The 12,825-nt window shown below is 45.5% G+C and overlaps 1 protein-coding gene across 3 annotated transcripts in view; it reads right to left on the reverse strand.

The window, feature by feature from the left end:
* The window catches only part of palm2akap2 (palm2 and akap2 fusion), a 207,062-nt gene that overhangs the window by 140,820 nt on the left and 53,417 nt on the right, over window positions 1-12,825 (reverse strand). For all 3 annotated transcript variants that reach the window (XM_045692696.2, XM_082960614.1, XM_045692695.2), the window contains exon 3: window positions 2,168-2,248. In XM_045692696.2, the coding sequence (XP_045548652.2) occupies window positions 2,168-2,248 (81 nt within the window). The remainder of the gene's footprint in view (window positions 1-2,167; window positions 2,249-12,825) is intronic.

Below are 12,825 nucleotides of genomic sequence, written 5' to 3' on the forward strand. Positions count from 1 at the left end.
AGCAAGTAAACTGTGATCATGTAATTTCCGATACATGAGGTTAGCCAGACAATATCTCTCAAAATTGGCCACAATTATTTGGATATATGAGTGTTATAAAATAAAGGTGAACTATAGCTGACAAGTGGTTTTAGTTTAATTACTTTGCAAGTGACGCTACCAGGTAGAAACGTTGTACGGTAGGCTAAAGATAACTTAGGTCTAGCTAGCGAAGTTGGCTAGCATCGTCCCGCTTTTTCCTAACATTGTTTTTTTTTTTAAGAACGTTTAATCGCGACTAACAGACGTGGTGGACCAGGATCATTCCCGTCTTTTCTTTCTCTAGGAAAAAGCACTGCTTATTTTTGCGGGAAAATGCGGATTTAAATTTAAAGTTCACGTGTCGTTAACCTTAAAAACACACAAATATAGATTTTAAAAGCGAATGCTATATGTTTTCAACCCCTTTTTTTTTCTCAGAGGATGTAGGTGTTTTTGCCTTTTCCACGAGTGTTAATCATTAATTTCCACAAGAAATATAAGCCTTATAATAATAACATATTTAAAATATTTCTTCATTATTTTTTACGTTCAATTCTCTCTCATCAGTAATGTTTATTTTTTATTTTTTATGATAATTGTATTTATTGTTGTTTTATTTAGGATTTTCTGTGTTTCTCTGATATCACTTTCCACCCTGTGAGTTTGTTGTAATTATCCATTTAAGAAAACAAACCCTTCCTACAATGACACCACATTCAGGAAGTGTCATCATTTCTTTGGTGCAAATATAAACACTCGGTTTTATCTATCTGTCCGTGTTCCATGTTGTTAGTCTATATGTCCCGCACATACATTTCCACCCTGCTAGGCTAAATTATAGAGAAAAATAGACCAAATGTAAAAAATGTTTAAATATATTTAATAGAGTTAAAATCCTGTTCAAGTGTTCACCATTATGCTAGCTCAAACTTGCTCACTCACAGAGCTATGGTTAATTTGGACTCCAGATTCCCACCCGGTTAGGATTATACACGTAACAGGTTAGAAAATGCCTGAGCTTGCGCTCTAAATGCCCCGAGAGCAAAACGCTCTGAATTTAGGAATGGAAAATCTGACAACGCTCTGAATATACGAATGCCCAGAGCGCACTCTGGCACTCCAAAGAGAATTTACGAACCCACCCAAAATAGAATAGAATGCAGATAGCAAGCTGTGAATTTCTATTGGACTACAAATATTATGTGACGAGAGAGAGAGAGAGAGAGAGAGAGAGAGAGAGAGAGAGAGAGAGAGAGAGAGAGAGAGAGAGAGAGAGAGAGAGAGAACCAGGAAGTGAGATGTTTGTTTAACAGTGTGCATGATGAGACGAGGAGAGGGACTAGTTCTCATAGGAAAGTATCGGGCCAACAGGATCACTACAACCACTTGTTTTATTTATTTTCTCTCGATCCACTTCCTCCTTCTCCATTGACAGTAACAGTCACATTATGACCTATTGAGGTTAGACAGGGAGATGTTCTGTAGGCTTAGGCTGCATCTGACCCAGAAAGGCTGCATCTCACCCAGAAAGGCTGCATCTGACCCAGAAAGGCTGCATCTCACCCAGAAAGGCTGCATCTCACCCAGAAAGGCTGCATCTCACCCAGAAAGGCTGCATCTCACCCAGAAAGGCTGCATCTCACCCAGAAAGGCTGCATCTCACCCAGAAAGGCTGCATCTCAAATGGCACCTTATTCCCTATAACAGTGCTAGGGAACTATGTATGAGAGAGATGGGGATTAAGGTGCCATTCAAGATGCAGTTTGGGTGAGATATGAGGAAGATAAGAGGAAGATATACTGAAGTAATGAATTCATATCTGAGTGGTAGTGGAAAGTGACCAGGGCTGTACTGCTTGTGAATCCGGCAGAGTCATTCCAGAGCAGTTTGGAAGTTATTTCCTCAGAGTCATGATGGACTGTCATGTTTTGGTGAAATAATTTTCTAACATAACAACGGCTCTGGTCTGTTTTTGCCGCATCACACGGTAAACACTTCTGTTCTGCTGAATGTTTCCCCATCCCTGAGGTTATTTAATGATGTCAGTAACACACACACACACGCACGCACGCACGCACGCACGCACGCACGCACACACACACACACACACACACACACACACATTCCTATAGATAGATGTGTTTACCTTGAGATGTTGGAGCTGCAGCACCAGATCGTCCAGCTGTCTCCTCTTGTCTTCAATCTCTGACTGTCTTTTCCTTTTCTCCTGCAGAACAACACAACAACGGAAGGTCAGATTACGGAAATGAGGGTATTCCTGAAGCTCAATGTCTGGTCGATTTGCAGGTCAAGGTGATCCAGCAGGAATGGAGATCAGTTGTAACGACACTGAGGAGTCGTTAGGTGAACATCAGTATGCTTTATCACCAAGTCGCCGACGGTCTGGGCTATCACAGGGGATGATGTTGTTGGGGTATGAGGGATGAGAGGGTAGGGGTTAGGCCATAAGGGGGATGATGTTGTTGGGGTATGAGGGATGAGGGGGCAGGCCATAAGGGGGATGATGTTGTTGGGGTATGAGGGATGAGGGGGCAGGCCATAAGGGGGATGATGTTGTTGGGGTATGAGGGATGAGAGGGTAGGGGTTAGGCCATAAGGGGGATGATGTTGTTGGTGTATGAGGGATGAGGGGGCAGGCCATAAGGGGGATGATGTTGTTGAGGTATGAGGGATGAGGGATGATGCTGTTGGGGTATGAGGGATGAGGGGGCAGGCCATAAGGGGGATGATGTTGTTGGGGTATGAGGGATGAGGGGTTAGGCCATAAGGGGGATGATGTTGTTGGGGTATGAGGGATGAGGGGGCAGGCCATAAGGGGGATGATGTTGTTGAGGTATGAGGGATGAGGGATGATGCTGTTGGGGTATGAGGGAAGAGGGGGCAGGCCATAAGGGGGATGATGTTGTTGGGGTATGAGGGATGAGGGGGCAGGCCATAAGGGGGATGATGTTGTTGAGGTATGAGGGATGAGGGGGCAGGCCATAAGGGGGATGATGTTGTTGGGGGATGAGTCTTCACAGAAGAAGTGGGTTAGTGTTCTAATGGAACCCTGATGTTACCCAGATGCATCACCATATTGCCTTGTCTAAAAACACTTCCTGTATTCGATTTCTAATGGAGGGAGAGACCCACGGCGCCACAGCACAGTACAGCACATCATCGTTGCCACACTACGTCAGTTCAACTTTTTCTGTCAGCACCAACTGAACTAAGTCTTACATTATAGGTCAGTATAGTGTAGTGTCGCATAGCATAGTATAGTATAGTATAATATAGTATAGTATACTATAGTATAATATAGTATAGTATAGTATAGTAAAGTATAGTATAGTATAGTACAGTATAGCATAGTATAGTATAGTATAGTATAGTATAGTATAGTGTAGCGTAGCATAGCATAGTATAGTATAATATAGTATAGTATAATATAGTATAATACAGTATAGTATAGTATAGTATAGTATAGTATAGTATGGCATAGTATAGTATAGTATAGTATAGTATAGCATAGTATAGTATAGTATAGCACAGTATCGTATGGTGGAGTATTGTATTGTATGGTATAGTATAGTGTAGTATAGTATAATATAGCATAGTATAGTATAGTATAATATAGTATAGTATAGTATTGTATGGTATATTATGGTGTAGTATAGTATAATATAGTATAGTATAGTAAAGTATAGTATTGTATGGTATAGTATAGTGTAGTATAGTATAATATAGTATGGGTATAGTATAGTATAGTATAGTAAAGTATAGTAGAGTATAGTATTGTGTGGTATAATATAGTATAGTATGGTATAGTGGTATGAGATTCCCTACATATTGCAGATGACCAGACCTGGGGGGTTAGCTGCTCTACACCCCCCCCACCATAAAACATTTATCCCATAACATTTTAACATATGAATAGCTGTTTTATCATTCTGCGTACAATATCAGCCAATGTGTGGTGTTCAATGTAGGACCTACATTCCAGGAGAGTTTTGAAAGAAACATGTAGGGCTTGACATTAACCTGTTTATCCACTTGTCCTTCAGACAAGGAGGTGACTGAAAATGTTGTTGTGCTGTTTGATGCAAGAAACTATTTTACAAAATAAAATGCATTATTATTCCCACACCATTATTACAGAGAACCAGACAAACTATGCTACCCTCTGACTATTGGCTACTTAGCTAATTCAAGCCTGTCTCAAAATGCAAAGCTCTTTACCTGACTCACTTTTCAAAGATGTCTAGAAATGGACATGTTTTGTGCTCTTGTAGGAAACAATCACTTCCCCTATTGCTGACTACAAATGGTTTATAACTGGGCTAATAACTCACTAACTAGCAAAGGATATGAACAAAACGTGCACACGGTGGCTACACTCAGGTCTCGCTCAAAACAAGCACATCTACTCATGCTGTAAACACAGCCCAGTTCAGCTAGTCACGACCGCTCATGCTGTAAACACAGTCCAGTTCAGCTAGTCACGACCGCTCATGCTGTAAACACAGTCCAGTTCAGCTAGTCACGACCGCTCATGCTGTAAACACAGTCCAGTTCAGCTAGTCACGACCGCTCATGCTTTGAACACAGTCCAGTTCAATGTGAATGGCAGAGATCCATATATGGCAATGGTCTATTTGCATAGAGGCCTACTGCAGCTCTGATTGGTTATGCCGCACCAGTCTTCGTAGAGTACGGGCTGAGGAGTGTGTGTCAATGCAAAAGAATCCTACTCCAATGTGTTCTGCCTACAACAAAATCTCTTGCATAGCTTGTTCTGTTTCGGAATGGTACATTGAAAATGTCTAATATTGTGGGGCTCCTGAGTGGCGCAGCGGTCTAAAGCACTGCATCTCAGTGAAAGAGGCATCACTACAGACCCTGGTTCGATTCCAGGCTGTATCACAACCGGCCGTGGTTAGACAATACTGAACAATACTGAACATTAGGTAATACTGAACAATACTGAACATTAGACAGTACTGAACAATACTGAACATTAGACAGTACTGAACAATACTGAACATTAGACAGTACTGAACAACACTGAACATTAGACAGTACTGAACAACACTGAACATTAGACAGTACTGAACAATACTGAACATTAGACAGTACTGAACAACACTGAACATTAGACAGTACTGAACAACACTGAACATTAGACAGTACTGAACAACACAATACTGAACAGTATACAGTAGTGAACATTAGACAGTACTGAACAATACTGAACATTAGACAGTACTGAACAATACTGAACATTAGACAGTACTGAACAACACTGAACATTAGACAGTACTGAACAACACTGAACATTAGACAGTACTGAACAACACTGAACATTAGACAGTACTGAACAATACTGAACAGTATACAGTAGTGAACATTAGACAATACTGAACATTAGACTGTACAGAACATAGGGGAGATCTCTCTAGTACAGTAGACTACAGGGGAGATCTCTCTAGTACATTAGACTACAGGGGAGATCTCTCTAGTACAGTAGACTACAGGGGAGATCTCTCTAGTACATTAGACTACAGGGGAGATCTCTCTAGTATTATAGACTACAGGGGAGATCTCTCTAGTACAGTAGACTACAGGGGAGATCTCTCTAGTACAGTAGACTACAGGGGAGATCTCTCTAGTATTATAGACTACAGGGGAGATCTCTCTAGTACAGTAGACTACAGGGGAGATCTCTCTAGTATTATAGACTACATGCGAGATCTCTCTAGTACAGTAGACTACAGGGGAGATCTCTCTAGTACAGTAGACTACAGGGGAGATCTCTCTAGTACATTAGACTACAGGGGAGATCTCTCTAGTACAGTAGACTACAGGGAGATCTCTCTAGTAGTATAGACTACAGGGGAGATATCTCTAGTATTATAGACTACAGGGGAGATCTCTCTAGTACAGTAGACTACAGGGGAGATCTCTCTAGTATTATAGACTACAGGGGAGATCTCTCTAGTACAGTAGACTACAGGGGAGATCTCTCTAGTACATTAGACTACAGGGGAGATCTCTCTAGTACAGTAGACTACAGGGGAGATCTCTCTAGTACATTAGACTACAGGGGAGATCTCTCTAGTACAGTAGACTACAGGGGAGATCTCTCTAGTACAGTAGACTACAGGGGAGATCTCTCTAGTATTATTGACTATAGGGGAGATTGAATTTCAAAAGTGTAACATTGTTTCTGAGGTTAGACAGGCAGACTTACTGTATTTTTAACCGTGACTCATAGGGCATTTGGGGCGTAACCTAAACGTGGTGTAATTATACAGTTCTGGGGTATTTCTGACCCAGTAGGTTGAACTCCTGACCATCCACGCTGTCTATCGTCTCCTCCTGACCATCCACGCTGTCTATCGTCTCCTCCTGACCATCCACGCTGTCTATCGTCTCCTCCTGACCATCCACGCTGTCTGTCGTCTCCTCCTGACCATCCACGCTGTCTATCGTCTCCTCCTGACCATCCACGCTGTCTATCGTCTCCTCCTGACCATCCACGCTGTCTATCGTCTCCTCCTGACCATCCACGCTGTCTATCGTCTCCTCCAGACCATCCACGCTGTCTATCGTCTCCTCCAGACCATCCACGCTGTCTATCGTCTCCTCCTGACCATCCACGCTGTCTATCGTCTCCTCCTGACCATCCACGCTGTCTATCGTCTCCTCCTGACCATCCACGCTGTCTATCGTCTCCTCCTGACCATCCACGCTGTCTATCGTCTCCTCCTGACCATCCACGCTGTCTATCGTCTCCTCCTGACCATCCACGCTGTCTATCGTCTCCTCCTGACCATCCACGCTGTCTGTCGTCTCCTCCTGACCATCCACGCTGTCTGTCGTCTCCTCCTGACCATCCACGCTGTCTATCGTCTCCTCCTGACCATCCACGCTGTCTATCGTCTCCTCCTGACCATCCACGCTGTCTATCGTCTCCTCCTGACCATCCACGCTGTCTATCGTCTCCTCCAGACCATCCACGCTCTATCGTCTCCTCCTGACCATCCACGCTGTCTATCGTCTCCTCCTGACCATCCACGCTGTCTATCGTCTCCTCCTGACTATCCACGCTGTCTATCGTCTCCTCCAGACCATCCACGCTGTCTATCGTCTCCTCCTGACCATCCACGCTGTCTATCGTCTCCTCCTGACCATCCACGCTGTCTGTCGTCTCCTCCTGACCATCCACGCTGTCTATCGTCTCCTCCTGACCATCCACGCTGTCTATCGTCTCCTCCTGACCATCCACGCTGTCTATCGTCTCCTCCTGACCATCCACGCGTCTATCGTCTCCTCCTGACCATCCACGCTGTCTATCGTCTCCTCCTGACCATCCACGCTGTCTATCGTCTCCTCCTGACCATCCACGCTGTCTGTCGTCTCCTCCTGACCATCCGTTCCATGGCTAGCTCTGCTAACTGGCCATCTACCCTATTTTATTGTACCTTTGTTTAACAAGTCGGCAAGTCAGTTAAAAACAAATTCTTATTTTCAATGAAGGCCGAGGAACAAATCAAATCAAATCAAATGTATTTATAAAAGCCCTTCTTACATCAGCTGATATCTCAAAGTGATGTACAGAAACCTAGCCTAAAACCCCTAAACAGCAAGCAATGCAGGTGTAGAAGCACGTTGGCTAGGAAAAACTCCCTAGAAAAGCCAAAACCTAGGAAGAAACCTAGAGAGGAACCAGGCTATGAGGGGTGGCCAGTCCTCTTCTGGCTGTGCCGGGTGGAGATTATAACAGAACATGGCCAAGATGTTGAAATGTTCATAAATGACCAGCAGGGTCAAATAATAATAATCACAGTGGTTGTCGAGGGTGCAACAAGTCAGCACCTCAGGAGTAAATGTCAGTTGGCTTTTCATAGCTGATCATTGAGAGTATCTCTACCGCTCCTGCTGTCTCTAGAGAGTTGAAAACAGCAGGTCTGGGACAGGTAGCACGTCCGGTGAACAGGTCAGGGTTCCATAGCCGCAGGCAGAACAGTTGAAACTGGAGCAGCAGCACGGCCAGGTGGACTGGGGACAGCAAGGAGTCATCAGGCTAGGTAGTCCTGAGGCACGGTCCTAGGGATCAGGTCCCCCAAGAGAGAGAGAGAAAGAAAGAAAGAAAGAAATAAAGAAAGAAAGAAAGAAAGAAAGAAAGAAAGAAAGAAAGAAAGAAAGAAAGAAAGAAAGAAAGAAAGAAAGAAAGAAAGAAAGAAAGAAAGAAAGAAAGAAAGAAAGAAAGGTTTTGGCCTTTCTAGGGAGTTTTTCCTAGGGAGTTTTTCCTAGCCACTGTTCTTCTACACCTGCATTGCTTGCTGTTTAGGGTTTTAGAATGGGTTTCTGTACAGCACGTTGAGATATCAGCTGATGTAAGAAGGGCTTTTATAAATAAATTTGATCAATATGTCAGACAGAGACAAAGTGTTAGTTCATTCAGTCTATTGTCAGCGAGGCTGTCTTTATTGTTGGACGGTAGGAGATAGTGGGAAGGAGACTCTGTGTCATCAGGAATGTGGACATAGTTCCCAACGGGGGTGGACGACCCTCTGGAGGATCTTTTCTGTGACTAAGAATGTCTAAATATCCCACGGCTGGAGTCAGGGAGTTCCTGTGTAGGGGCAGAAACAGATCCTCCTGGGGACCATCCGGCCCCCAGTGTGATATGTTCATATCCTCTGACTCCATGTCTCAATTGTACATTATGATCTAACGATCTAACTCAACATTCGCGGCTGTATTCAAGTTGGCGTTTCAGGAGAGACATTGGGGAGGGGGGGGGGGGGTAATGAATGAATAATCGTCTAAGCACTCTTCAGTTCAAACACTGAGTGACTTTTTCAGTTTGTATCAACAACACAGAATCATTTTTCTCTCTCTGCTTTAGACAACCTGTGATTTACCAGAACACAGAGACAGAAACAGAGAGAGATAGAGAGAGAAGGGGACAGAGAGGGGGAGGGAGGGGGAGAGAGATATATATAGAGAGAGAAAGAGAAGGGTACAGAGAGGGGGAGGGAGGGGGAGAGACGAGAGAGAGAGAGGAACAGAGAGGAGGGAGAGCGAGAGAGAGAGAGAGAGAGAAGGGGAGAGATGGGGAGGGAGGGGGAGACACGAGAGAGAGTAAGAGAGGTAGAGTAAGAGAGAGTAGATAGAGAGAGACAGAGAGAGAGAGACAGAGAGAGAGAGAGAGAGAGGAACAGAGAGGAGGGAGAGCGAGAGAGAGAGAGAGAGGTAGAGGAAGAGAGAGAGATAGAGAGACAGAGAGAGAGAGACAGACAGGGAGAGACAGGGAGAGACAGAGAGAGACAGAGAGAGACAGAGAGAGACAGAGACAGAGAGAGAGACAGAGAGAGAGAGAGAGAGAGAGAGAGACAGAGAGACAGAGACAGAGACAGAGAGAGAGAGAGAGAGAGAGAGAGAGAGAGAGAGAGAGAGAGAGAGAGAGAGACAGAGACAGAGAGAGCGAGACAGAGAGAGAGAGAGAGAGAGACAGAGAGAGAGAGAGAGAGAGAGAGAGAGAGAGAGAGAGATGTTGTTCATACCATACAGCGAAAAGGGAGAATCCAACCCCCCCTTCTCCCCTCCCAGAATTTCCACAACTTCAGTCACGTCATCAGTCTGCTAACCACATCTCTTTGGCCCGGTCCAAACACAGCATCAGTCTGCTAACCACATCTCTCTGGCTCGGTCCAAACACAGCATCAGTCTGCTGACCACATCTCTCTGGCCCGGTCCAAACACAGCATCAGTCTGCTAACCACATCTCTCTGGCCCGGTCCAAACACAGCATCAGTCTGCTGACCACATCTCTCTGGCCCGGTCCAAACACAGCATCAGTCTGCTAACCACATCTCTCTGGCCCGGTCCAAACACAGCATCAGTCTGCTGACCACATCTCTCTGGCCCGGTCCAAACACAGCATCAGTCTGCTGACCACATCTCTCTGGTCCGGTCCAAACACAGCATCAGTCTGCTAACCACATCTCTCTGGCCCGGTCCAAACACAGCATCAGTCTGCTAACCACATCTCTCTGGCTCGGTCCAAACACAGCATCAGTCTGCTGACCACATCTCTCTGGCCCGGTCCAAACACAGCATCAGTCTGCTAACCACATCTCTCTGGCCCGGTCCAAACACAGCATCAGTCTGCTAACCACATCTCTCTGGCCCGGTCCAAACACAGCATCAGTCTGCTAACCACATCTCTCTGGCCCGGTCCAAACACAGCATCAGTCTGCTAACCACATCTCTCTGGCCCGGTCCAAACACAGCATCAGTCTGCTAACCACATCTCTCTGGCCCGGTCCAAACACAGCATCAGTCTGCTAACCACATCTCTCTGGCCCGGTCCAAACACAGCATCAGTCTGCTAACCACATCTCTCACGCCCGGTCCAAACACAGCATCAGTCTGCTAACCACATCTCTCTGGCCCGGTCCAAACACAGCATCAGTCTGCTAACCACATCTCTCTGGCCCGGTCCAAACACAGCATCAGTCTGCTAACCACATCTCTCTGGCTCGGTCCAAACACAGCATCAGTCTGCTAACCACATCTCTCTGGCCCGGTCCAAACACAGCATCAGTCTGCTAACCACATCTCTCTGGCCCGGTCCAAACACAGCATCAGTCTGCTAACCACATCTCTCTGGCCCGGTCCAAACACAGCATCAGTCTGCTAACCACATCTCTCTGGCCCGGTCCAAACACAGCATCAGTCTGCTAACCACATCTCTCTGGCCCGGTCCAAACACAGCATCAGTCTGCTAACCACATCTCTCTGGCCCGGTCCAAACACAGCATCAGTCTGCTAACCACATCTATCTGGCCCGGTCCAAACACAGCATCAGTCTGCTGACCACATCTCTCTGGCCCGGTCCAAACACAGTATCAGTCTGCTAACCACATCTCTCTGGCCCGGTCCAAACACAGTATCAGATGATGATGTAGCCCATGGCCCTGACATCCCTCTGAGCATCCCAAACGGCACCCTGTTCCCTATATAGTGCACTACTTTAGACCAGAGCCCTATGGAATCCTATTCCCTATATAGTACACTACTTTAGACGAGAACCCAATGGAACCCTATTCCCTATATAGTACACTACTTTAGACCAGAACCCAATGGAACCCTATTCCCTATATTGTGCATTACTTTAGACCAGTGCCCATAGAAGTAGTGCACTTTAGGCTGTCATTTGGGACTCAGAGTAAGACTGATCCCAATCCAGACAGGACAGGTTAGACTGATCCCAATCCAGACAGGACAGGTTAGACTGATCCTAATCCAGACAGGACAGGTTAGACTGATCCCAATCCAGACAGGACAGGTTAGACTGATCCCAATCCAGACAGGACAGGTTAGACTGATCCCAATCCAGACAGGACAGGTTAGACTGATCCCAATCCAGACAGGACAGGTTAGACTGATCCCTAATCCAGACAGGACAGGTTAGACTGATTCCTAATCCAGACAGGACAGGTTAGAAGAGGTTGGAAGTTTGAAGTCAGCTGACTACAGTTATGATGTTCATTATAACACAAAGAATGTTCGGGCCTGTCCTCCCATCCTCTCTAAGCATCCCAACCAGCCCTGACTGATATCGGCTCAGGGCTGAAGGCCATGTTGGCCTCTTATCAACACATTCACAAAGTTGATGGCCCCAAATGACAGCCTTAAATAGAAAGGGGACATGATATTCAGAAAGCACTTGGAGAATAGACAGACGTATCCAGACTGTGTTATCCGATACATCGCACAACTAACCACTGGACAGGTTTAATAGGGTGCTACAACTGACACAAACATCCAGGGACATAGCTGTCTAACACTACAGAAACAGGAGATGGGCTCCTGCCAGGTGAGCCGTTCTGGCTCGGAAAGAGGCTTACTCACTTTCAACATCAAAAGAGAGACATAAAATCAAATCAAATATAATTGTATTTGGTCACATGCGTATATTTAACAGATGTTATTGGTCACATGCGTATATTTAACAGATGTTATTGGTCACATGCGTATATTTAACAGATGTTATTGCAGGTGTAGTGAAATGCTTGTGTTCCTAGCTCCAACAGTGCAGTAATATCTAACTAAATGCTTGTGTTTCTAGCTCCAACAGTGCAGTAATATCTAACTAAATGCTTGTGTTTCTAGAATAGAAAACAGTATTTACATATGAGATGAGTAAAGCAGAATGTAAACATTATTAAAGTGACTAGTGTTCCATTATTAAAGTGACCAGGGATTCCATGTCTATGCATATAGAGCATCAGCCTTTAAGGTGCAGGGTTGAGTAACCAGGTGGAAGCCGGCTAGTGATGGCTATTTAACAATCTGATGGCCTTGAGATAGAAGCTGTTTTTCAGTCTCTAGGTTCCAGCTTTGATGCACCTGTACTGACCTCACCTTCTGGATGATAGCGGGGTGAACAGGCAGTGGCTCGGGTGGTTGTTGTCCTTGATGATCTTTTTGGCCTTCCTGTGACATCGGGTGGTGTAGGTGTCATGGAGGGCAGGTAGTTTGCCCCCGGTGATATGTGTTGGGCTGACCGCACCACCCTCTGGAGAACCCTGCGGTTGCGGGCGGAGCAGTTGCCGTACCAGACGTTGATACAGCCCGACAGGATGCTCTCAGTTGTGCATCTGTAAAGGTTTGTGAGGGTTTTAGGGGCCAAGCGCTATTGCCCCTTCTTCACCACACTGTCTGTGCGGGTGGAACCATTTCAGATTGTCAGTGATATGTATGCCAAGGAACTTGAAGCTTTCCACCTTC

Source organism: Salmo salar, chromosome 13 (assembly GCF_965601325.2).
Source record: "Salmo salar chromosome 13, fSalSal1, whole genome shotgun sequence".
NCBI classification, from domain to species: Eukaryota; Metazoa; Chordata; class Actinopteri; order Salmoniformes; family Salmonidae; genus Salmo; species Salmo salar.